We start from the raw sequence: 24,369 nt of genomic DNA, 5'->3' as shown, positions 1-24,369 counted from the left end.
GCAACCTTACGACGCACAAAGGGTGGTACGGGTTTTAGGATAGCATTCACAATCGCTCGTATGCTATATTTGGACAAAATGTGCACCTTTTTTGAACAAAAAAAATTGTGTCTTCGAATTCCAGTGTGTATGCGTCTTCACAACATGCATAAACAAACTCAGCACAGACATTGCAACTACTCCTATTTCGTTGCATACGCATGATCTGCAAATAGGGGCTTGTCATGAAAAGTCTCCGACGAACCTGATTTTCCATAAGGCGTCTGGAGAGTGTGCTTAAGAGTTTGGTCGTTCTGGCGTGGCCGGTGGTAAAACAGAGCCAGCGCAAAACCAAAGCACAGGCCTCCAATTTCGTGGGCCGTTGCAGGCGGTTGTTCTTTTCTCTCGTCTCCTTGTTCGCATTTCCAAGGGCTAAAACATACAACGGTTGGGTTAAACCGTCTCGTTAGTTTCGATGAGCTTTCCCAATTGCCGTCCCAGCATCGTATTTGAAAGAGAGGGCATCTGCCTTGGCAAAACGAAAGGTGGTCTAGACCAGGCTTTTTGTTTCTTCTATTTTACTTTCACATTGGGCTATGGTGCTTGTGGCGCCTTATGTAGTGCCAACAATTTACGTTCCAGCATTTCGCAATGACGTTGAGCATCTCGCAACGGAGACACCGACTTCAACACACATCATAGTTGGATGGGTAGTTACAGAGTGACAGAGAAGAGACATTTACGTCGTCGAAAAAGTCAAATAGAGGAGTCCAGAGAGGCAACTTTGCTGCAACAGAACAAGTCCCAGAACAAACCCCAAAAATGACATTCAAAAGTTCAACCCCATGTCCTTGTCCACCCAAACCAGGTTCTGTGATCAAACAGGCTTGGATGTGGGCTGGTCTGGGCACACCGCCTGGGAATGCATGGCCTGCCCCTGTTCCATGATCGTCGCGCGGAACACTTCAATTTCCCAATGAGGAAAACGAACTTTGTACTCCGTATTACACTTTTCCATATGTCCGTTTCTCAAGACTTAAATAGCACCTGCATGTCTTAATTTTTCTTAAACCACTCCCCAATACCCCGACCCAACAAGGCTTTCGTATCCTTGCGGGAACCAGACAAACAGGATGCAAGCCTTACGGAAGATGTCACCAATTTACCAGCGTCTAACTTTGCATTTTGTCCTTTTAACCTCCGAAAAGTTTGGCGCCCCTAATATTGTGTCCCACTAGCAATAGGTGGTAGAAGACGGATGCAACGAGGCGTTTCTCATTCATGGCGTCTTAAACCCACTGCTAACCAAGCTCGCCAAGCAAGCAAGCAAGAAGAGTGGCAGAAGGAAATTGCTACTGTAGGATTCAAAGCCTGCACACGGAAAGTCATGTTTTGTGTACGGCGCATGGTATGTGTCTGTTTTTTACTATTTAAAAACCTGAGACCAAAGAAACCTAACAGAAGAGAAAGAAGAAAGAGAGAAAGACAGACAGAAAGAGAGCAAAAAAAAAAGGACAGACCAGGAGAAAAACATGTATATTGCGTTGCATAAATTGGGCATCCACCGGTTATTGAAAACGGGAAGAAGAGGTGGCCAGAAAAAAAGAGACAAGATATACTTTGGTCGCTCAAGTTCTATGTACCGTGACCAGCATCTCAAGTCCTAACCCTGAAACAGATGGCGATAAGGAGAAGGGGTGTCTCCAAACAAAGCACATCCTTCTCTGTACCGCGCATGATTCCCTATTGTCCCAGTTCTCTCCTCAGTTCTCTTCTCTTTTCTTATTTTGTTTTTCTTTTCTTTCATAGTTCTGAGTTCTGACCTTCCCGAGGCGGGATTTCTTAGTGAACTACGGTTGTATTACGAACTGCTTTCCTAGGTGACCTATTGCAAACTTCCCCTCACTTTAGGATCGCCCTATCTCAGGAGCTTCACCGACAACCAATTCGTGCAAAGATCATGTGCTCTTTGTGGTAGAAACAAAAAGACAAAAGGACATGTGGTAAATGCGAGCTTGGACGAGCGAGTGTTAGAAAACTACTGGCAATTACGCAACTGTTTGAGTCGAAAGATGCTTTCTGCGCAGGCTCAGAGAAACCAGAGTCAAAAGAAGCTGTGATCATCCCTTACTTCAAGTCCAATACGGTTGGTCCAATCTTCGTTCTGTAACGAACCTCGGTCATTGTTGCTTGCAAAGCAAAGCTCTGGTCAATAATAGCTCAACGCGGTTATTAGTTTCCAGCAGATTTCATAAATTTGTCACTCCTTTTCTTTTCTTCGCAATGGGCAGCTTTAAGCGGGCGGCAAACTTGGCCGACAGAAGCAGCAGTCAGTTCACATCTTGCTGGGGTCGGCTAAGGTCTCAAATGTTCCACAGCGAGCTGCCTGGCAGCTCCCTGTCTGTCAACTGATATCTATTTTATCGTACTTGCAGAAATCATTCCATGGCATTGCCTGTACGTGGTACAACCAAGCGTCAGGCTCGCACCGGGTACCAGGTTGTCCTGCTTTTATGTTGTGTTTACTAAAGTTATAGTATATTGCTTATACGAGTAGTTTGTATGTAAACTGCAAATACATCTCACCATACGTGGTAATACATCTGGGTCGCAAATGCGCCTTGTTTAGGCTTTTTGGAGCCTACGAAATTCATGTCAATTCCCACGCAACACAATCCTTGGGCAACGGAACCAAGTCCAGGTTGCCGTACAAAACAAAGGCCCTGCAGCGTGACAAAACACCTCATAATTCGGAATGCTAGACTGTCTATGGATTCGTGAGGATGTCGTGCTGTCATACAGAGTACAAGATAGTACTTCTCAACACTTGCGAAGGATGCAGTCGGGTCCGGGCCGTAAAAATTATCAGGAAATTGCACTGGCTCGTCAACTGTCCAATCAGACACCAGATGTGCTGCTTCGTCAATTTTGATGAATACACTAGCCCCCCCCCCCCCACTCTGATGGGCCTAGGCACCAAACCTGCACAGAGAATGAGTAGGTGTGATGAAGATGCAGGCCTGGGTTGGCCAGTAGCCGTCCACGTTGAATGGTTATGTTCCCGTCCCTGTCCAGGTCAGGTAGAAAATGACGGATGTCAAGGAGCAAAAAAAGAAGAGACACACAAAAGACTTAAAAACTGTCGTCCATTCCAAGATGTATCGACACGCAATTCGGAATCTCCTGGCCGTCCGATGAACCACAAAATGAGGCCCCAGAAGTGCATTTTGATATTCGAGCACAACACAGCGTTGCATCGGCAAGAGGATCACTTCAGGCTGCGTTCCCGCCGCAGGACAACACAAACAATCAAAAAGCATCGCTGGGTGAAAATGTGCCTTGTCCAGCTGAATACTGTATGCAGGCTTCACACTCACTGCAACCCCACGACATGTCCCCTCTGTGACTCTGCAGTTTCTCGTCTTTTTACTGCGTCCGAAAAGCACGATAAGCGGTGTACTTTGATTTGGGGCATGGCCGACCCTGTGATTTTGACAAATATCCAATACCAAAGAGGGGGTTTATTTCGATATCCAGTCAAGAAAAAAATAATTAATGAAGAGACTGACATCATCGGCGTCGATCCCCCAGGCCTGATGTAACACTGCCTGTACGAGGAGGTGAGGAATACGGAATACGAAACGAAAGAAAATAACATTGATAAAAAGAAAAGCAACGAAAGAAAAGCGAAGAAAAAAAGAGAGGCAAGATTAGCGATGGTGAGCAAGGCAACTCTGACAGAAACGTGCATGGTAAATATTAAGTTGAATGAGTAAATAAACCGAGAGAGCCTGCCACATCAGGTCCCTAATCCCAGTCACAACGGGTGTCCCGACAGTACGGTTTATGGATTTTCGGACTGGACGGGGGTGGTGACAGGGTGTGGCAGGGGTACAAAAGGCACCAGATGCCAACAACAGGATAGAAAGGAGGGTAACATGGGCGCGAATAGTTACCAAAACGAGGGCTTCCAGTGGCCCAACAGACGAAACCAATAGCATGCGACGATGCCAAACCGCCCATGAATCCATTCACGACGTGTTACAGTTCTCATCAGTCTTTCCTAAAAGACTATGATGGATCTGCTGAGACGGACCAAATGTCAAATGCACCTTCCAAGTATGAGTGCTGCTGGCCAGAACAACCCGAGTATGCGGCCCGGGAAGTGGGCGGTCTCTTGCCAGACCTACCCACCGTGTGGCCAGAACTGGACAAGTATGAGGTTGAGATCATGAGAGCCTGTTGCTTGATGCCAACCAACCATGCCAGGAAAGAGCGACCAACATGCGACCTCAATACGCCTTGAATGGTGGGGTGCCCCCAACACGCCATGTCCAAAGAAGGCAAGAGGCGGGACGCGGAAGAGCAAGAGCGACCGCACATCACAGAAGGAGCGACTAGGGGGTGAGGGAAAAGGGAAAGCGTGTCGCCCCATTCTGGCCCCTATTCCGCTTTTGTGTCTTGAACTTGCAGATTTGGTTGGTCGTCTTCGCATTTCTCCCCCACTTTCGGAATGTCCCTGCGAAGGAGGTCGGCGACCTTCATTCGGAGAATAAAAACTAATACCAAAACAAATCAAAAATAACACACACTGACACCCATAATACGACCTTTGTTTGACGAAAACAGAAAAAATAGAACATCATGGGCCACCGTGGATTGTCTAGATTCGCAACATCACGAATTCGGGTCCAAGTATGAGCACAAAACAGAACAACTGTCTTTCTCCCTTGATAGATCGCCGCACAAAGAACGTCAAGAGGGACATTGAGTTTCTCGCCCTTTTCTCGCCCTCTCAAAATGTCATTTGTCTACCGAAACCCCAGAGTCCACACTCGAGGTCGCGGAGAACGGAGAGCGGAGTCGCCTCCCCCTCCCTTTACTAAATCACTTCTGCATTCGTGCAGTTGTTTAACGGTCTGATAGTTGCATGAGCAGAGGCGTCCCGTCGTTCCGTCTGCCTTTTCGGGACCTCCATTCGACACTGTGCCGCCGTATCAGTTGACCACTAGCTCGCCGAGAAGGTCCAAGTTCTGTTGTCTCGAGTGTCGGCGTCTGGCATCTGGCCTATGGGGACGAGACCGGCCCAGGCCGTGACACGCCAGGGCCATGCCCTGCAAATGGCCTTTCAAATGGCCTTGCAAATGGCCAGACATTGTCGGATGTGCTCAGTGCGTCCCAATATGTGGAGGACAGCTTGCCACGGATGCTCTGCGTCCCAACCTGCGTCTGGGCTCTGCAGTGACGATCGCTTCAGACCTCGGAGAGATATCTGGGGCTTCTTTGTTTCTTACTTTGCTTCCACTCGACCTCTACTCGGCACCCCTCCCTCGTTTTTCTCTCATCCATGTCTCAAATCACAACACCAACCTAGGCGCCTACGTCGTTGTGGATATGTGCGTCTTGACCGCTGCTTCTCGAAGAATTGTTGTGCACCTCCTCGCGTGGAGCGACACCCTCTCCATAGAGATAAGAGAAGAAAAGACAGGCTCGTCTAACGGCACCACTCCTTCGAGGGCAACGAAGGTGTAGCGCCTAGAGGACGGACACATGTGGATTCGTCACCATTTTTGGAAGAGGGAAAAGACAGAACCTGTCGTGCATCCAGTAAGGACCGAGCCATGAAAGATGGTGCAGAGCACCAGTGCAATATGCAATGGAGTGGGGTACTTAGGGGGTGTTGTTCGGTGGAGACCGGTCTCCTGTGACAGACCAGAGGGTTGCAAAGCTGCAAACAATGTCAAAGGTCATGCCCGTGGATATGCACGCTGCGAGAGGGACACCATAGACAGAGAAGAACAGAACGCCGAAAACGATGCAGGAGGCCTCGTAGTGGATACGACCAGTCGCATGCATTAAACCGGCAGCTGGCATCCACAAAGCAAAGCAAAAATGCGTCGTAGGATGCCTAGATACATACGAGCATTGGTATTGTTTTCTCGACTTGTTCTGGTTTCACCTCTGCATATCCCCAAGGCCAGCGAGCGGTCTAGAAGTCCTTTGTTTCTTGTAATATGATCCTAACGATATGGGAAAGCACGACTCTACCGGAGAGTAACTGCAATGGGCTTCGAATTCATACCAAGCCTCTCCAGGCGGTGCACAAACTGTCCTGCAGACATCTCTACTCCGTTGGCGGTGGTTGCTTGCCCGATTCGACAAGAAACACTTCTTGACAATGCCAGCAGCTTGCACGTCGTCTCTCTTTTTCTAAAGCACTGAGGTTAGCAGGTTCGTTTCAGGAAAAACTGGAGAGGGCCGGCTTGCCGTAGTCTCATGAACAAACATTGATTTAGTATCGCCGTTTATACCATGTGAACGCTTGTAGGTATCACGCTTTCGGCGTATAAATGCCCGGTTCCCGGTAGCAAATAAACGAGGACCCTTGACTGCTTACAAAAACAGTCAGTTTATGATAAAATGTCCAGCACACCGTTTGCGTAGTCTGAGAGGCGTGGATATCCTGAACCTACTTTGTGGACATCAACATTGCAAACTTCTGCCATGTCCACTCCACCCCGTTTATATCCACGCAGGAGAAAAAGAGGTCAATATTGTCAATATACGGCATATGCTTAAGCTGACGATGTCAACAATCTAATTTTGCGTTGCCCGGGAGCATCGACGCCGGAAGCCTCTTGCTTTCCGGACTTCGAAATCGGCGTTTATACCCGGTATCGCCGTCAACATCGTCACCAGATCTTGTCGTGTCCATGTTTTTCCATAGAAAATCATATATTTGTAAGCTTCTCTGCTTTGCTAGCCCTTCACCGCGTTTTACTACCTACCTGCGGGATTCAACCAAGAGTTCGTACATTAAGCAGCCGGCCATATGCCGTGGTTTTGTATGCAGCCCTACTTATGATATACTGTCTTATTGGTCTGAATGCCTCCTTTTCCTCGATACAACTTTCGTTTCTGTATTTTATATCCACGGTGGAGTTTTTTGAATAATTACATTAGTCCTCATGTTAGTTTATTGAAATAAATAAAGCGACATGCCTCCTGATTCAAGGCAACGTCCGGGCCGTAAGCTACAGGTTATGGCCAAGACACAAGCACCTATGTCCTGACAAAGAACAGACTCGGGTGTATTATCGCTATATTTGCGGACAATTTATTGTCTCAGGTGTAAGGCACAAAATACTTGCAACAAATACAAATCAATTTGCCAGCCCCGGAAATCATCGTACACATACAGTCACCTTCCTTGACTAATACCATACCAATGCAATGGCTCTAGGGTATACATTAATCGTTTTTCATTCTCTTTGGTATAATTTTTTTTCGTGCCTATAAAATATCCAAGCGAGTGTCCAGTATATAAACGTATGCTGCTCGACGCGGGTTTGCAATGGACGGTCCTCCGCTTATTTGGTGTTCAACCATGCCAAACTGAATATGTAAGGCAGCAATTTTCGGTAGTTGTCATGAGTATGGCTAGTATGAAAAAGTTCTAATGTGACTTGTCACCTCGCAGAGACGGGAGATAAATCTTCTGCTTGATGCAAACACGTAAGGACCTACATAAACTTAACTTTTTACTGTGGCTAGTTCAAAAATATTGGATGAATTATTCACGTAACACATTTCACGTACACAAGGACTTTTAAAATGTTAGAAAAAAATGCCGGCATATAAACCAAATATTTGATTCGTAGTGCCTATCATGTATATCGTCATAATTTGACACAACCATAAACAGTGCAATGCGGCATGTCGACCAGAGGTCGCCAGGCTGTTAAGTCGCAAGGCTGAGGCCAATTTGGCCAATGAGAGGAGTGTATTATTGACGTGTAATAGTGGGGCGCCTTGTCAGTCCCGTGAAATGTCGCAAGCAGGCGACCATTTTGAGACTAGCGCTGGGTAGCTATCACGTGCCGTTAACTCAATTACAGGGGCATCAGGTCCCCAACAACGCGCGATCGCCAAGTGGCTTCATCATCGGTTCGATTAACACGTGTAGCTTGTTTGCCTCTCTGTCCGCAACCAACTACAACATCCATCACCAGCAGCACCGGCATCACTGTTCAGTACGTGCATGTTGTTACAAGGGTTTATTTGCTACTGTGGAGGAAAGCCGGCCTTTTACTCCATTCGAGTCGGCATTTCCCCTGTTGTCCTGTCGACTCTCATTTATTTGACTCGCGTTTATATAACAGCCTCTGGCCAGCTGTTTCATTCGCCGCATCGATTGCTGTTGCAACGCCGAGAACTGCTACAACGATATCGTCCTTCATTCTTATCTCTGGGCCGCTGACTGAAGTTACTCCAATGCTCTTTGTGAGCCTGATGCTGTGGCTCCCTCTGAGCATCTGAACGAGAGCTGCTTCGAAACGCCCATTGCTTTTACGCTCACCACGCTCGACCCCGGCACTATCGGCCCCTCCCAAAACACACCGTGATGATGCGTCTGGAGTGGTATGCCGGGGCCTCGACGGTCCTGGCTACCGGCGTTGTGCTGTCCGCCTTCCACCAACGAGCCAACTTTTACTCAGCCATGGTCTATCTTTTTCAGAGCAATCTGTGCATGATGGTTTGTTTTTGGCCCCTCGACACAGTTCCCCCCATGACCCCATGATCCTATGCTGACTACCTTTCCCTTCTCCGCAGATCCTTGTCAACCTCATCGCCCTCATCTACTCGACGTTTGTCTACAGCCTCCAGCGTGTCTGCTTCGGCCAGCTCCGCGCCGTCGAGGTCGAGCAGCTCTACGAAAAAGCCTGGTTCGCCGTCACCGAAACATGTTTGGCCATGACCATGTTCCGCGACGAAATTGGCGGCTTCTTTATCGTCATGTTTGTCGCCCTGTTGACGGGCAAGGTCTGGGGCTGGATTGGCGAAGGCCGCATCGAAGCTCTCGAGCAGCAGCCGCCCACCAACCCGCGTTTGTTCCACACTCGCCTCATCGTCTCGCTCTGTTTGAGCTTGGTGTACGATGCCTGGCTGCTGTACTATGCCGTGTCGACTGTGATTGACCAGGCCAAGTCCGACATGATGGTGATGTTCCTCTTCGAGTTTGCCGTCTTGCTCGTCACGTCACTACACACTGCGCTGCGATACGGCATCATCCTGCTGGACATAAGCATCATCAAACGCCAGACGCAGGAGCGGTTGGTCGAGCGGCGCCGTGAGATTCGAGAAGAGCGGGCGGCAATTATCCGCCGGCGTGAAGAGGCAGCCGCAGCAGCCGAAGCGGCAGCGGCCACGGGACAAGAAGGCGGCGAAGGGGCTGTGGCGGCACTGGAGACCGAGGAAGACAATGAGCAGTTGCCAGACGAAGATGATGTGGACGAGATGGACATTGAAGTGGCGGGCTGGGAGGCCAAGGGCCAGTACATTCTTGGCCTCGACCTTTGGACAGGTAAGAGGCGATCGCCCCCAGCTATTAGGAAAGACATGAGACCACACACTAACACCAACCCTCCAGATTTTACCAAACTCTGCATTTATGCCGTCTTCTTTATTGTTCTTCTGAACTTTATTGGCCTGCCCCTGCACATCATTAGGGATCTGTTCATGACGGTACGGTCCTTTATCAAGCGGCTGGGTGCATTGATGAAGTACCGCCAGGCGATCAAGGATATGAACCGGTATGAGGATGCGTCCGAACAGGACCTGGACCGCGAAAACACGTGCATAATTTGCCGCGAAGACATGCACGTGTGGAACCAAAACGACCCAGCGCGCATTGAGCGCACCCGCCCCAAGAAGCTTCCCTGTGGCCATATCCTGCACCTGGGCTGTCTCAAGAGCTGGATGGAGCGACAACAGGTGTGCCCTACGTGTCGTCGGTCTGTGGTCATTGACGACGCGTCCAACGCACACCGGAATCGCGATAATGCCCTGTTCAGGTTGAACCTTGTAGCTGCTGGGGCAGCGGGTGCTGATCCCGCCGGTGCTGGAGTAGGTGCAGCTGCAGGTGCAGGTGGTGTCGCGGGTGCACCGCCTGCAGCTAACGGAGCCAACCCGTTGCAAAACCCGGCACTACCCGCCGTCAATGGCCAAGCACCTGCTCCCGGAGCGGCAGCGGGTGCCCCGGGCCACGGTGCCGATGTGAACCACCACAATCCCCACCCGCCGCCGCCTCCAAACGGTGGCGGTGGTCCGGCCCTGCGAATGTTCAACATCGGACCGCTGCGTCTCGGATTTGCCCAAGGTGGCGCGCGCGACATCCAGGAGATGGCACAACGGCTCGGTCTTCCTAATGCCATCGCCGGCGGCAACCCTCCTGTCAACAATCAAGCGGCACCGGCCGGCGTTGCTGGTGGCCCACCTGCTTTCGGTGCTGCCCCGACTCCATTCGCGCACCACGTCCCGCATGCTACACCATCCTCGACAATGTCCCAGTCTACCTCGACTGCGTCCATTTTCCAGGACCTCCGGTCCATTGAGCGGCGTATCGAACTTGGCACGATTGAGCTCCAGCTGGCAAGTGCTGAAGCCCGGGCCCTGCGGACCATGCTCACCGAGCTGCAACGCATTCGCAACACGCAGCATATCCCAACGACGGCACCCGAACCAACACCAACCGTACCCCTCAACCCGACTGGTCCCGCAGATCCAACAGCCGTAGCAGCTACGGAGACTGTAGCACAATCCACAGGGGCGGCACCGGATGTGAGTACGACGAATGCGACGGAACGGGCGCCTGCCCAGGCTCCCCAAGAGGACGCGCCTGCAACATTAGGCAGCAGCGCCGCGCCGGATGCACCCGATGTATCCAGCTCAGCCGAACAAGAGCGGGCTGCGCTGAATCAGGCGGAATCGTTTTTCCGTCAGTGGCCAGGCATGACCACGACACTGGACAATGGTTCGAACAGTGGCCCTGATCAGGGCGCGGCTGTCGGCGCAGGAGAGCTTGGCGACGAGTTCGGGAGTGCCCCGCCTGTCAGAGGAAACTCGGAGTTGCTTCCTGGTGTACAACTTCCACCGGGCTGGTCGCTGGTGCCTCTTGATCAGTACGATCCCAGCCGCCGCACAGCCACCGATAACGACAGTAACAGCCAACCGGGACCGTCAAACAATCGCGTGACCTCCCAGCCGAACCCGTCCCGTGATTCTTTGCCTGCGGATAGCCGCGAAGCAAGACTTGATGCGCCTGCATCTCCACTGGCATCGCCGGTCGAAGCGGTCCCTGAGAGTAATGCACCGGCAGCTACGTCGGCGGCTCCTATGTGGGGCGGATCGGCACAACTATACGGTAGTTCCAGCCAAACTACTCCTCGGCCGACACGGACACAACAGCAGCAGCCGCAGCAAAACGACGATGAGAGCTCCAGCGAAAGTTCCGAAGGCTCGAGTGAAGACTCGAGCAACGATTCTTAGGTTGGCTTTGCATGGGGATTTGGCCACTGATGGAGGTTGAATAGTTATTGTGTATATTTTTAGTATTGCGGGGAGGACAGTCCGGGGACCGACACCGTGACTTCTCGCGTAACACGCCACAGAACGCTTCCGACACTTGTTTGTATATTCTCCGACGCAGCGATTCAACTTTATTATTTCATTCTCTTTTGCTTCTTAACTGTGGCTTGCATTGATCCGTGCAAAACAAGTGTTCTCCCCTTTTAAATGACTTTAGCGGTGAAGAAAGCATGGGATGGAACGAGTAGCATTTAAAACCAAATCTATGTCATGAACGAGTAAACGCAAACGGAAAAGTGAACAACGCACACGAATCCCGGTGCGTTGTATGATGGCAAAAGTCATGGCGCTTGATTTACAAACGGCCGAAGCCACAAATAGAAGCAAAACGAGAACACACGCTTAGTTGCGATGTCCATGTCCTCCACATCCTTTGTCTACCCTTCCATCTGTACATCGTCACCACCAGGGTTCCGTCTTCGCTGCTTGTCTTGCATCCGCCTTTCAAAGCGTGTCGTGGCATTGCCTACCCATGTCTGGTATGCTGCGTCGCCTTTGCCCTCGGCCTCGCCTTCTCGAAGCTTGCCCTCCACAACTCCTTCGAGCACTTCATGTGCAAAGCCCACGAAGTTGTGCCGCCGCAGCGCATTTTCAAACTGCCAGTCGCGTCGCTTGCGCGCCTCCCGCGCCAGCAGTTCCGTGTCGCCCAGTTCGCGCGCCTGCAGCCGGCGGTCGCGCACGGCAGCCATGAGGTTGAAGTGGATCTCGTCGGCACCGTAGCGGGCGATGCGGCGCTGAACGGCCTCGAGGGCGCGCTCGGCAAACTCGACAGCGTTGTTCTCGTCGCAAGCGCCGTGGTCAATGGGCGCGGGCTGCAGGCCGTCGAGCTCGTAAAGGCGGCCATGGACGGCGGTGTAGGCAATAAAGTGGAAAACGTCCTCGGCATCGTCCGGGCTGTTGGGCCGCTGCGTCTCGTCGACAAAGGGGCTGCTCTTGGCAAAAGAATTGTGCACGTCGCGGATCAGCTCGTCGTTGCTCAACGCCTCGCCGCGCAGGTCGGGCGGCAGGGCCATGGCAAAGTCGCCAAAGTCGCGCAGGTGCTGGCCAATGTCGACATCGCCGCCGACGCTGGCCGATTTGTTGAGGAGGACAGACAGCAAAGCCTGTGTGCCGCAGGCGTTCTGAATGGTCTGGTGGGCGAAGAATATCTTCTCCGAGGCGGCATGGTCAAACTTGCCGTCGCGCGGTGCGCCGCTGTCACCGACGTATGGGGTATTGGTCGGAAATTTGAAGAGGAAGATGACGCCGTAGACCGGGTTCAGCTCGGCGAGGGCTTGTGCATCGAGCGACAGGAGCTCTTCGAACTGCACACCCTTGACACCGAGGTTTTCGAGCAGGTACGTGAAGACGCCCGCATCGGACTCGACTAGTCAATAGGGAAAGCATTGGGGTCAGTCTTGGGCAACTAGGAAAACGTGACCAATGTAGGGATAAGCCGCCGCCTCCAACCCCCCGGCTCAAAGCAACATCGTCCTGTTGTCATCCGTCCTTGGTCATCGGCCCCAGAACTCACTTGTGTTCCACCCGCCGCTCATTGTGAAGCGCTGCGAGTCCTCCTCGCACGCTTTGTAATCAAGATTGTTCGTTGAGTTCACTCTGTATCGTATTCGTGCCGGTCGTGTGCTAGATGCAAGGCTGGCTGTCTATATGTCTCGTTTGGGGTCTGCGGCGACGGTGACAAATCACAATGGAAGACAGGTAAGGAAGGTTTCTAGGCACGGGCGTATTACACGGGTTTGACGCAATGCAGGTGATGCGGATGTCTCGTTGGTTGTGAGTGGTTCGTCGTTGTCCAGGGTGTTGGTTGTTGGTCGGTGATATGCATAAAAAGCGGAAAAAGCAAAAGGACGTTCCAGAAGGCGAAAGCTTCAGAGCACAACCTGCCGACGGAAACTTACGCCTTGAGCAGACCCACCAAAATCACCAAAGTTGCAATCTGGGGGGAAGAGCTACGATATGTGGGTCACAACTTTGCACGTCATAATGGTGGCGGAAGGCACCGCTAACCCGTTGTAAAACTTTAGTGTTTGCGCCTGGCAGCAATGGCTTCTATGCGTGGGATGGCTTCGGCATTTCATTAATCCAGTGCGCTGTGTTGTTTGTATCTGTACAAAGACACACCACCATCAACATCATGTTGCTTCATATACTAGCAGATCTTGCCAGTGACCCTCCTCCCCTACCTACCATCCTCTCACTTCCTCGTCTCTTTCGTTAGTCTATTGCCGTTGACATTTATCTCCTTACAATACTCATCCCCCCTATCTGCCTGACCTAGCGATGGCACCTGTCAGACCCATGCTGACATGAATAGACCTGTTTTGCTGCTGAATTTAATGTGGGTTCCTCGGGGGACCGTTGTCCTGAGTCGTCAGTCCTCACGCGTGCGGGTGACTTGCAACGATAGCTTTAGGCGGCGGCTCAATTGTGGAATGGATTGAACTAGGGCTCTTCTCGGCCGGCGAAGGCGCCGACGTAGTCTGTAGATCGTGCAGTGGTTGCGCGTTGCTATCGTCGGGGAAGATGAATGCATCGTCGTCTTCGTGCAGACTCTCCTTGTCACCCCAGTACCGGTCTCGCGTAAATAGACGGAACACGGCTGGTTTCATACCTGCCGGCTTCCACGTCCAATATTCCTTGAGATCGTACTCGCGCGGCTCGACGGTCCCTCCAGTTGCCCGCATCACAACCCATATGAGGCTGTTCAGGGTAACGTAGACGAAGAGGCCACTGTGCAATCGTTAGGTTGCCAGTACGGTGACTCGACGGGGATCGAAAGGAAAGGGGACGAAAAAACACCTTATACTTACGCCATAAGACCGTATGCTACGCTGTAGCTAAAGGGCATAAACACAATGGTGATGAATGATGGGATGGCGTCACCAATGTAGCTCCAGTTGATAAACGTCACCTGCCGGATCATGAGACAACCTACCTGCAGAGTTGTTAGTAGCTGCTTGAACCAATGGCCAACGAAGGGACATACGCTTACCAATATCAGTGTTGTCCCAGTCGCCCAGGGCGGAATGGAGGCGAAAATGGGGCCAAAGAAGACGGATATGATGAAACAGAGGCCGGTCACAATGGCGGTTAGACCCGTGCGGCCACCTTCAGTAATACCGGCACCGCTTTCAATAAAGGCGGTCGACGGGGAGCATCCGAAAATAGAGCCGATTGAGATGAATGCCGCATCTGTGCAGTAGGCAATTGTGGAGCGTGGAAAGTCGCCATCGGAACCGGTCTTACCACTGAAGCGCGCCATGGAGTAGAGCGTTGCAGTACAGTCGACAATGTCAACGTAGAGGAAAGTGAAAAGGGCCATGACAAAGTGCGCACCGTTGGCACCGCTCAGATCCCACTGCTGGGCCGCAAGGACGTGCTTGATGGGAGTGAACGCAACAATCTGCTTGAAGAAGTCCCATCGCGCCTCACCTTCGTCTGTGTAAGGGAAGTAGGTTACAGACGTGTTGCGGCTAATCATAAAGAACCATGTTAGCTTATGTACGCAGATTGAAGATAGATGGAGAGCACGTACGGCCAAGATATAATAGTTGTGATGGCGATACCGACGATGATAGCGGCCTTGACACGGAATGCCATGAGAAGGGCAGTGATGAGTCCACTAACGATACCAAGCCACATCTGTGATTGCGAGATATTAGTAAATTAATCCGTAAAGGTGCAGCTATGTCTCAAGATGCAGGCATATCTCACCTTTGGGCTCCGCATCCCGTTTGCCATGCAGGTCCCGTCGATATCGAGATCTTCCACAGGACAGCCTCCGATCGTGAGGGGTGTCGCTACGCCACCGGCCGTGATAATACCGATGCCAGACGTGTAGGACATGCCGCTCAGGGCAAGAAACATGCCTATGCCAACACCACTTGCCGTCTTCAGGGTCCCCGGGATGATGCGGATGAGCCATTGGCGCATGCCGGTTAGTGCCAGGGAGAGGAAGATGAATCCTTCAACGAAAACCGCCGTCAGAGCAATTCGGTACGGAACAGGGCCGGTCCCTCCTACTCCTACGACTTGGTACGTAAAGTATGCGTTAAGGCCCATTCCGGGGCTGTGAAAATGTTAACCCCCTCATGAAGCTTTGCACGAAGTTACCTTGAAATTGGGTGAAACACTTACGCTAAAGCAACAGGCATGTTAGTGAGAAATCCAAAGGTCATCGAAGCGAGCCCAGAGACGATGGCGGTTGCCGTCACAAAATCCCTGTGCAGTTCTAAAGATAGCAACAGTTAGTACACTGCAAAATATTGAGAAGACCCTGTTTAGCACCGTACCGTTGAGGCAGACTTGGAACTCGGGGTCTGCGCAGGTTCCGTCCTTGTTCGGGTCTTCACAGACACATGTACCGTTTGTTGCAACAAGAATCGAGGCCTTTTGTAAGTCATGGTGAGATATGTGGTTTGGAGGGCATTTTCGAAGTAGTAGTACAGGAATCTCACGTTCACCGCAACAATGTATGCCATTGTCGCAAAGGTCGTAAGGCCAGCGCGGATTTCTGTCGCGAAATTTGCATGACGGATCTCTTCGGGCTGAGATTCAGATTCGAGTTAGCAGGCCATGGCCTCATAGATAAGAAAGGGCCACCAATAACTTTCAGATAAACGCACATGTCCTGAGCCGCGCAGGCGGAAAATGCGGCCAAACGTTGACCGGTTGATAGCTTCATTCACGTTGGAAAGGCAGCCTTTGGCACTGCTTGCCAACTGAGCGACAGGGTTCCTTCGCGAGGACCTGCTGAATACCATATTGGCAGGTCTGTGTAGTTTCCGTGGGATTCTGGTTCGTCGTTAGGACACAGCAGACGGTGAGAAGGTGGTTCAGAATGACAGCAATGACAAGCAGCAGGCCATCCTGGTTAACAAGAAGAAAACGAGCAAGAATTCGTGAAAGTGGCAGAACTGAAGCCAGGAAGAAAAGGAGGAGAAAGGGCAAGATTAGATCAAAACAAAACGAAATTAACTGGGAAAGGAAGAAAGTAGGACGTGTAAAAACTCGATCGAGGACGACGGAAGGAATGTCTGCAGTCACCCCGGCTTGAAGCAGTACAGGTGGCGTCGGAAGCAACACGAAGGCGGTCAATCAGAGGCACACATAGATGACCAAGGCTGAGTTGCAAGAGAAAGATGAGAAAGAAAGAGAGCTTTGAAAGTGAAATAGCGGAAACGATGGCCGAGAGAGAGGAAGTGGACGTCGAGTCGAGGTTCTGGGGAGGAGAGAAGGTTGGCTCAGCGCGCGGACTCGTCAATAGGGCCAGGTGACACAGGTAGGATGAAAAGATATATGTCCGGTGCCGAGTAGCAGGTGCATTAAGACGTACAGAGAGTGGAGGATGTGACAACGAAAAAGAGTGTAGGATAGGACTGGGGGCGTATGTTGGTAAAGAATGTGTGAGGTCGGAGAAGGAGACGGAAGAGCGGGGAGTGAGCGAGAGGCGAAGATTGGGGAGGAAAGGTGCGCGGGTATCGGTTTAGGAAGGCACGCTGCCAAATTTGTGGTATTGAAAATTGACACGGCGAAAAGTTAGAACGATGTGATAGAGAAGGAGCAACTGACTAGATCAGACGAAATAAGAAAGACAAAAAAAAGGACAAAAGAAAATAGCCAGAAGCAGCAGACACAGACCGAAACCAACTGCGGCACTGCCTCGGGGAATCTCTAGCAAAATACACATACTGTACGATAAGAAGCGAGGTGATACTGACAAAATCCAGCGATATATTTGATGATCGTTTCCCAGACCGGGACTGTTTGTACGGGCAGCAGGTTCATATAATTCCGTGGACCGCTCACCTATTCCATTATCTCCTCGACTCCTGTCTCTCGCGAAAACATTGGAAAGTTCCTGTTTTCTACTACAGATGTGTCTCCTCATCAATCTCCTGGCCAAGATGCTCCTTTCCTAATCTATCACCCTTCATCCAGCCGTCCCCGGTCAGCAGAGTACAACCGGGCGGCTTTCGAAGAGTGCAAGCAAAACTCAGGGGTCATGCGTCCCGTGTGTTCTGCTTAGGCACTGCTTGGTCGTCGCCTGGGAGACCATTTCTATATCTAATATTACGCGTCCGAATTTATGACGGCTTGTCTTTGTGGCACATCTCGCTTGCCATCGGCCAGAAAGATTCCTCGATGGCGCCCTCGCTGGTGGTGGGCATGTGGCGGTGAATCAACGATGAGGTCAAGGATAGTAGTGTCGGCAGTAGATGAAAGGCACTCGAGGGACGCAAGATCAAACCACCGACTGATCCTAGCACGTTCGACAAGTTTTAAGGCACTGCAGCCTAAAAAGGACCTCTAACGAGGGCCCGGGATTGTTCTTGTTGATTTTCAGTGTAACCCATCTGTCTTGGACCTATTGTCTTCTGTGTTCCGTGGTGAAACTGGTCAGAGGTCGCACTGCACAAAACGGAGGACGGCAGTATGGTGAAAGGGCGACAGGAGGGGTAGAGGAGAAACTGCCCGTGATGAACGTATGCCGCACTTACACGATCAATGTGCCAGCCAAACCACCCGGCCCTGGCCTGTCCTGCCATGTCTAGCTACTCCGTGTCACGGTGTACAGGATGCTGCAGGGCCGGGCAGATTCTGCACCTGACGAAAAGGACAGTTAATTGGATGCTCGGGGAAAGAAGAGGCGAGACCCAACATGTCGGCCCATGGCCTAGGCGATATTTGTTAGTCATTGACCTATCCGCTGTGCCATGGGTGCTCATCGGAGGAGATTGTCACTCACGTAGACGATGTGGGTAGCGTCCTTCCGAAATCTGTCTTTTGGGAGCAGAATATGCCAGGGGTATATTGGGTGAAAGGAGTTAGCTTTTTTCTCGAAATCGTTGAGTGGACGTAGTTGCTCGAATGGGTGCGGATCTAGGCTTCAAATTCGATTAAGTGATCCTGAAAGCTCGTGGCGCTGTTTGGTATAGTTGACACCCGTATGGTACGCCGTCTTGACTCCTGATACTTTGTCATATTTCGGATAGAAAGAGCATTTTGTGTAAATAAGAAGCAAGCAACAAGCACAACCTCAAGGATCCCGGAATGACTGTCGCAGAAAACAGATGATGGAATTGATAGCAGCTTACGTTTGATTTGTCAAGGCGCGGCTGTAAACAAAGATTACTCCTTTCACGCCTATACTTGGCGTCCCTGAGACAAGTGGAAATATATACGATATTGCAGCTGTATTGTGTGTGATATTGTACCCTGAGTTGTGTTCAAAATGTTTTTGATACTGCGTGCGATCCGGCTGCAACCGTGGCACCGTCGCTCGGGGGGACCCATATGGTTTGACGAGGGGCTGTGGCGCAGTGTCGACTGGTAAAGATAAATCGCTAAAGCTGCATCTAGAACACTGAAGGGACTATTTTGGCACGGTTGGCACGAACTGAAGTAATTAGATGTGCCTGTCGAGGGCCATGGTCAGGCCAAAGAAAGCTAGGCTGTCTTGATGCAGAAAGGGGTGAGTAAACAACTTGGGGAGGCTGGCCAGTGTCGGCCAGCGAGCTACGAACTTCATTTCGTGCAAGAAAGCATGCATTTCTAGTCCATGTGTCGCTGCTGGAGACTGGTATGAACTTTGGCTTTCAGCTCCTATTGTACGAATTTGCCTCGTTGTAGTACTGCGTTCGGATGGCGTGTGTACGACAGGGAGGAGGATAATGTCGAGCAGAGGGCTATTCGACATCGTGGGTGCTTGTGTCGGCTCGCGGTATGGTGTGAGAGTTGAGACACGGAAGTTCTGAAGACTTTGTCTTTGGGTGGTCGGTTTGGCGACGCGAAAGAAGCGCTCCTTCTCTTTTTCTGTTGCTTCTCGGACGGGCAGGAGCACGCGTCGATGGCTCTTGCCACGAAGTATTTTGCCTTTGTGTTCAGACGACACGCAGGAAGGTGCGAGCGAGCCATGCGGTAGCTCCTGGCTCATTTTATCCTCGTGGAAACTGCTCCTTCCGGTGTTTCTGTGAACTTGTTGGTTGCAATCGTCGTGACTTTGGAATTCGTCGACATTGTTTCTCACTTCCGACTCAGACCCACCTCACCTTCTTCTCACCTTTTTGGCCTCCAACCTGAACCCTTTCATTCTTGTTGCTTTTGGAACAGATTTTGTTTTTAAAGTTTTGTGATTTGCTTTAGTCTGATCTTTCACGTCGCTTGTTTTCCCCTTCTTGCGAGCCCTCTTTCCTTGCACAATCCCCAAGAGCAGTTAAGCCATGGTCGTACATCGGGCTCGTCTGCCCTTTCGTTCCCCTTCCCCGTCATCTCGCGACCGCTGTCAACTCCATACGCTCTCTTCCCTGGATCAGAGGAGTAAAAACGTGTCGCAGACACCTGCTTGTCGAGCACGCCGGTCCAATGCCCAGATTGTATCCTGTTGGCGGGACATTTTCCTTCGTCGTCTCGTCTTTCTGCCTTAACTTCTTTCACTCCCCGATGGAAGACAACTCCTGACTTCCTGACCATTGCGATCCTCGCACTTTTTCTACATTGGTTTATTTATGTTGCCCTCAAGTGGCGCGCCCGCAGTCAGCATCATTCTGCAGTTTCCATTCTCCTGTTCCTCTTCTTTTCGAACTGTGGTTTCGGGTGGCTGCTTTCTCGAATGGTCGGAGACATATGCAGCCACGGACAGGATCTCGGTCTCTCTGTCTCTCTGTATCAACCCAAGAAAAAACGGTGCGTTTTGACTCGAAATAGGCGGTCTTGGTACGCCGTTGGACTGCTTCTTGACAGACCAAAACGAAGCCTAGAATGCAGGCGGTTACACGCATTACGCACGTTGCTATTCGGATGTTCTAATTAGATTTCAGTCACTCTTCCTATTCCCTCTCTTCTTTCGCTTGGTTTACGCATCTCCCTATCACCCATTTCTCTGCCTCGGCCTCAATGCCTTGTATCTTACTTCTCCTTCGCTTACTGACAAGGAAGCCTGGAAATTCTCCCTTCACCCACCAATATCACATCCTCTCTCTTTGAAGTCATCGATCACCAACGCTGCTTATCCACCATCCAACCTCCTCCTCCATCGGTACCGGTAACATACCTTCGACGGCGATTTTCCTTTTGTTTACCCCACATACAGCAGACGACAAATACAACAGGGGCGACATATCGACCATGTTCGATGTGGTATGGGCAAACCCCAACCGGGAGCTGGTCGGCCAGAGAAAGGCACGAAAGGAGAAGGAGAAGGAGCAAAGAGACACATGTAGCAGCGGCGGCCGCTCAACAGCACCGGCGGAAACAGAGACCTCGTCACTTCGCAACAGGAAGCCGCAGAGCTTTCTAGAGTCCATCCGCTTCAAGAAGAAGAGGCTAAAGCAAGACGCGCCGTCGGTATCTACGAGCTCACGACTTTCCGGACTTAGCGATACGGCCGGCAATCGAGACTCCGTACTGGCACCACCGAGCCTTGCATCAAGTCTGGGCCGGTCTGCTTCGGTGCAGTATAGAGACAGCAGTGGCGACGGTACCGGAAGCATTGCCAGCGGTCAGCAGAGCAGCTCACAGAACAGGTCATCGCTTGACGGTAAGAGGCCAACGACATCGAAAGAAGAAGAAGACTATTATTACGCGACTACCTATACTAATCGCTTCTAGTTGATTCAATCTTGTCCAAATGGACCATTCCTAACTCACTCGCTACGATGCTATCAGTTGATGAGGAAATGGAGCTTGAACTCAGAACTCAGAACGGCAAGAAAACAACGTCAATAAAAACCACAGGGAGTGATATTGTACAAACAGTTCTGCGACTACGCATTGACGGCAGTCAGGAAGTGAGCACACCAAGCTCCCGAGGTTTAGACAATGATAGAGACGAGGCTCTGCTACCTCATGCTCCACCGCTTACACCGATGGCATCGCCACAGAAACCGTAAGATACAAAACTTATATAATGGCCCTGGTAAAAGTTCGATATCAACTATACTAATCCATACATACAGATCGAAATCACCACTTACACCGTCGAGCTTAGCATCGTCTCGTCGAAAGAAGAAGCGGGTGAATCCTCCCGACCTGAAGTTGCAGGCCCGTCACACATTGGGCAAGCCAATTGAGTCCTTTGGTACACCCGACATGCCTGACATCCGGCCGCTCTCCGTTCGAAATTCAGCAACATCCTGGAATGCTAGATCATCATGGGAAAATAAGAGCCTACCTAGCATCAGCCTTCCGACACCTCTCAAAGTTGGCATCAAAACGCCACGGTCACCGAAATCCCCGTCCAATACTATCCGCTCCTCCTCCAGGGCTGCCACAGAAGAAACAAGCCCGTCCAGCGTCGCAGCACAGGAGGACGACAGGTTGACATCGCTGTCGCTGAGTCTATCCGGTATACAAAAAGAGATCCAAAAAATGGCCTCGGCTGACTCGGAGACATTCTGGAAACGGCTGACCGAACAATGGGGCACATGGGCAGATGCAGCCCTTTACAAGGCGCTTGAGATGGACCGGAAACGTTGGCTGTTATCGGCCTTGTATAGCATCAATCCCGCGCCGGATGCGGGTATTCCGGTGACGAACATTGATCGCCGTATCCTCGCCTTCTTTGAGACCCAAGGTGAGTATCACTTAGCAGCGTCTGTTTCGAGTCAGCCAATACTGTACGTCATACTGAACAACCGTAATAGCTACGGCATCATACATTGCCGCTCTCAACGCCGGCACTCTTGTCCACCACATGTCGCCAAGTCCGCTCTCCAACAACCTGTTTCCCAACGTCGTGCCCGTGTTGTCTCCCGCCTTCTCGTGCACGTCACTGTCCGCTTCGCCCCTGGCCTTCTCCGACATCTACGTCCAACCACTGCCAGCCCTGGTGTCCGCCAGCGACATCCCGCTCGTTCTACGCAATATGCACCGGGCGCTCACGCCACAGGGTACCTTGCACTTGCTCCTCATCGACCCGACTCCTGCACGCAGCGCCACCGGCCCACGGCTGCAAGCCTGGCTCGACGAGCACTTGCTGTTGAATTTGGAGCGGCAGTTCCGCTGCACGAGTCCCACGCGACTGTTTCCAACATGGTTGCGAGACGCACATTTTCAGCTCGGTGCCGGTTCTAAAGTTGTCTGCCCGTTTTCAGCTGTATTCAAGGAAGAAGAAAGGAGGAAAAACCAGGAGGAGACGCAAGAACCACAACAACCGCCACCACAGCCACAAGAGCAGGCATCACAAGAGTCACCGATCGTTCCAGAAGACCTGTCAGAACTGCCATCGGAACTATCCGCGCCAGACGCACCACCGAAAAACCCACGCCGCTTACAAAGTCTCGTGGGCCAGAAGCTGTGGCAAGAAATCTGGGGGCCGTATGTCACGGCGAACAAGTGGTGGTGGGAGGATGAGGCCTGTCGTGAAGAATGCCTCCGGCTGGAGACGGTGTGGGAGTATCACATCGTGGATGCTGTGAAGAAGGAAAGGTATGTTGCGAGTCAGCTGTGAGTGGTGAGTTAGAGACGGTGCGTCCGGTTAATTACTTGCCCATTTTCTGCCTTGTGCTGGTCTTCTTTTTACCGTTCGTACTGGCGTTTCTGCTTTGTTCTCATTTAGGGCACGGAGCTATGTTTCTTTCTTTCATGTTTCCATTTTCATCTACTTTATGTCTGGAGTAATAATGTAATACCACAATCTACAAGCCCCTGGCCGAACACAAAATGCCATCTGGAATAGAGGCAGGGCCTCTAGGAGCATACTGACAGGCAACTGGATCTATAACTCAAACGAAAATATAAGCAAACAGTTCCTCCGTACGACATATTTACTGCCTGAGACGAAATAGACACGTCGCGAAAAATTACTTTCGCCAGGTATTGTACGCCATACAGGGAACATGGAATGCACTTGGATAAAGATCCGGTCGAGCCTATGTGATACGCCTCGCTGCTCTGCAACTGCTGGTGTGTTTTCGTCAGAGTGTCAGACACAGAGTACTCACTTAAAGCCAGTAAAATATTGGGGCAAGGTATGTGATAGTCAGGGGCAATGCGACGCCCGGCGACGACTCCATTTGTGCAGAAGGACTACGACATAACGGAGTAATTACTACCCCACACATACTGTCGGCGACTTAGGAGTAAGTAGGTCTTTACTGGACGTGACTTAGACTTGAAGTGGGAAGAGAGATGCGTTCAATCCCACATACGAAGTACATCGTACCTACTCCTACGAACTGTACATCGTAATCTGAAAGACATCAACGACTATCCTACCAAGCCGTTTCTAGCCGGAAGAAAGGACGGACAGCATTGGATTGCTTGACATGATATCGTATGTTTGTCTCCTTTCATCATCTTGCATTTGCATGTTATTTCTAAGCATTTCCATTTCCATTTCCATCGATCATTTTGAAGCAATTCCATTTCATACTGCTGAAAGCTCAATAGGAGTGTGTGTTATAGAGGGCACAAGCATGTCGTACTTACAACGTACTGGAAAAACAAAACAGTGCCTTTTTTCGACTGACGCGGCTCCACAAAACTGACGACGGACTACGATGTGCGAGAAGAAAGGCTTGTCTATGATTTTCTTTTCCCAAACTGGCATATACGCACGCGGGGAAGGCGCTTGTTTTCGCGTTAGATCACTTTTTTCGTTCAATTCCAAAGCAGTGGTTTTCATTGTAAGACCTCATTCGGTGCTTTCTTCTTCAGGCGGCCACCCATACTTGGACGTTCCGTCGGCCCAGCCAACCGGGAAATGGGCCCCCAAGGCGAGGGCCTAAGCCCGAATAGAATGGTTTTTGCGTATTAAATACGATAGTTTCTTTTTGGAGATGGAATCCGGGGTGGGTGGAGAACAATCAAAAAACGTTGAAGGAGGTCACTAGAGACTATTGAGCTGTAAGGCCGCCAAGGCGCTTGCGGTTCACGATAATTAGGCAAAAGTATAAAAAACGCCTCTCAAAGCTCGCAGAAATATGTTGGACGGGTTCCTGGCCGAGACAGTGAGCGACTCGT

At 51.0% G+C, this 24,369-nt stretch overlaps 8 protein-coding genes across 8 annotated transcripts; 4 read left to right on the top strand and 4 right to left on the bottom strand.

The window, feature by feature from the left end:
• Positions 1-4,241: 4,241 nt before the first annotated feature.
• Positions 4,242-4,535, top strand: SPSK_05729 (uncharacterized protein; the record flags this gene model as incomplete). Its single annotated transcript, XM_016732467.1, has 1 exon — positions 4,242-4,535. The coding sequence occupies one exon, from the start codon at positions 4,242-4,244 to the stop codon at positions 4,533-4,535; it is 294 nt and encodes a 97-aa protein (XP_016583103.1).
• A 553-nt stretch (positions 4,536-5,088) lies between these two features.
• SPSK_05660 (uncharacterized protein) lies at positions 5,089-5,511 on the top strand (the record flags this gene model as incomplete). The annotated part of the gene is made up of 1 exon (XM_016732401.1): positions 5,089-5,511. One exon carries the CDS (start codon positions 5,089-5,091, stop codon positions 5,509-5,511), a length of 423 nt encoding a protein of 140 aa, XP_016583102.1.
• Positions 5,512-8,383: 2,872 nt separating this feature from the next.
• SPSK_04922 (E3 ubiquitin-protein ligase synoviolin) lies at positions 8,384-11,307 on the top strand (the record flags this gene model as incomplete). Its single annotated transcript, XM_016731682.1, has 2 exons — positions 8,384-8,515; positions 8,593-11,307. 2 exons carry the CDS (start codon positions 8,384-8,386, stop codon positions 11,305-11,307), a joined length of 2,847 nt encoding a protein of 948 aa, XP_016583101.1.
• Positions 11,308-11,783: 476 nt separating this feature from the next.
• Positions 11,784-12,941, bottom strand: SPSK_05370 (ubiquitin carboxyl-terminal hydrolase L5; the record flags this gene model as incomplete). The annotated part of the gene is made up of 2 exons (XM_016732119.1): positions 11,784-12,772; positions 12,920-12,941. The coding sequence occupies 2 exons, from the start codon at positions 12,939-12,941 to the stop codon at positions 11,784-11,786; spliced, it is 1,011 nt and encodes a 336-aa protein (XP_016583100.1).
• Positions 12,942-13,784: 843 nt separating this feature from the next.
• Positions 13,785-15,560, bottom strand: SPSK_05139 (MFS transporter, AGZA family, xanthine/uracil permease; the record flags this gene model as incomplete). The annotated part of the gene is made up of 6 exons (XM_016731889.1): positions 13,785-14,136; positions 14,217-14,341; positions 14,399-14,879; positions 14,942-15,048; positions 15,121-15,475; positions 15,544-15,560. The coding sequence occupies 6 exons, from the start codon at positions 15,558-15,560 to the stop codon at positions 13,785-13,787; spliced, it is 1,437 nt and encodes a 478-aa protein (XP_016583099.1).
• A 1-nt stretch (position 15,561) lies between these two features.
• On the bottom strand, positions 15,562-16,169 carry SPSK_05589 (uncharacterized protein; the record flags this gene model as incomplete). Its single annotated transcript, XM_016732332.1, has 3 exons — positions 15,562-15,627; positions 15,699-15,953; positions 16,032-16,169. 3 exons carry the CDS (start codon positions 16,167-16,169, stop codon positions 15,562-15,564), a joined length of 459 nt encoding a protein of 152 aa, XP_016583098.1.
• Positions 16,170-18,814: 2,645 nt separating this feature from the next.
• SPSK_05619 (uncharacterized protein) lies at positions 18,815-19,342 on the bottom strand (the record flags this gene model as incomplete). Its single annotated transcript, XM_016732361.1, has 1 exon — positions 18,815-19,342. The coding sequence occupies one exon, from the start codon at positions 19,340-19,342 to the stop codon at positions 18,815-18,817; it is 528 nt and encodes a 175-aa protein (XP_016583097.1).
• Positions 19,343-20,532: 1,190 nt separating this feature from the next.
• SPSK_05003 (uncharacterized protein) lies at positions 20,533-22,855 on the top strand (the record flags this gene model as incomplete). Its single annotated transcript, XM_016731760.1, has 4 exons — positions 20,533-20,944; positions 21,016-21,292; positions 21,363-21,979; positions 22,050-22,855. The coding sequence occupies 4 exons, from the start codon at positions 20,533-20,535 to the stop codon at positions 22,853-22,855; spliced, it is 2,112 nt and encodes a 703-aa protein (XP_016583096.1).
• Positions 22,856-24,369: the final 1,514 nt, after the last annotated feature.

The sequence above is a fragment of the Sporothrix schenckii genome (assembly GCF_000961545.1).
Source record: "Sporothrix schenckii 1099-18 chromosome Unknown Cont49, whole genome shotgun sequence".
NCBI classification, from domain to species: domain Eukaryota; kingdom Fungi; phylum Ascomycota; class Sordariomycetes; order Ophiostomatales; family Ophiostomataceae; genus Sporothrix; species Sporothrix schenckii.
This window is presented reverse-complemented; position numbering and strand designations above follow the sequence as displayed.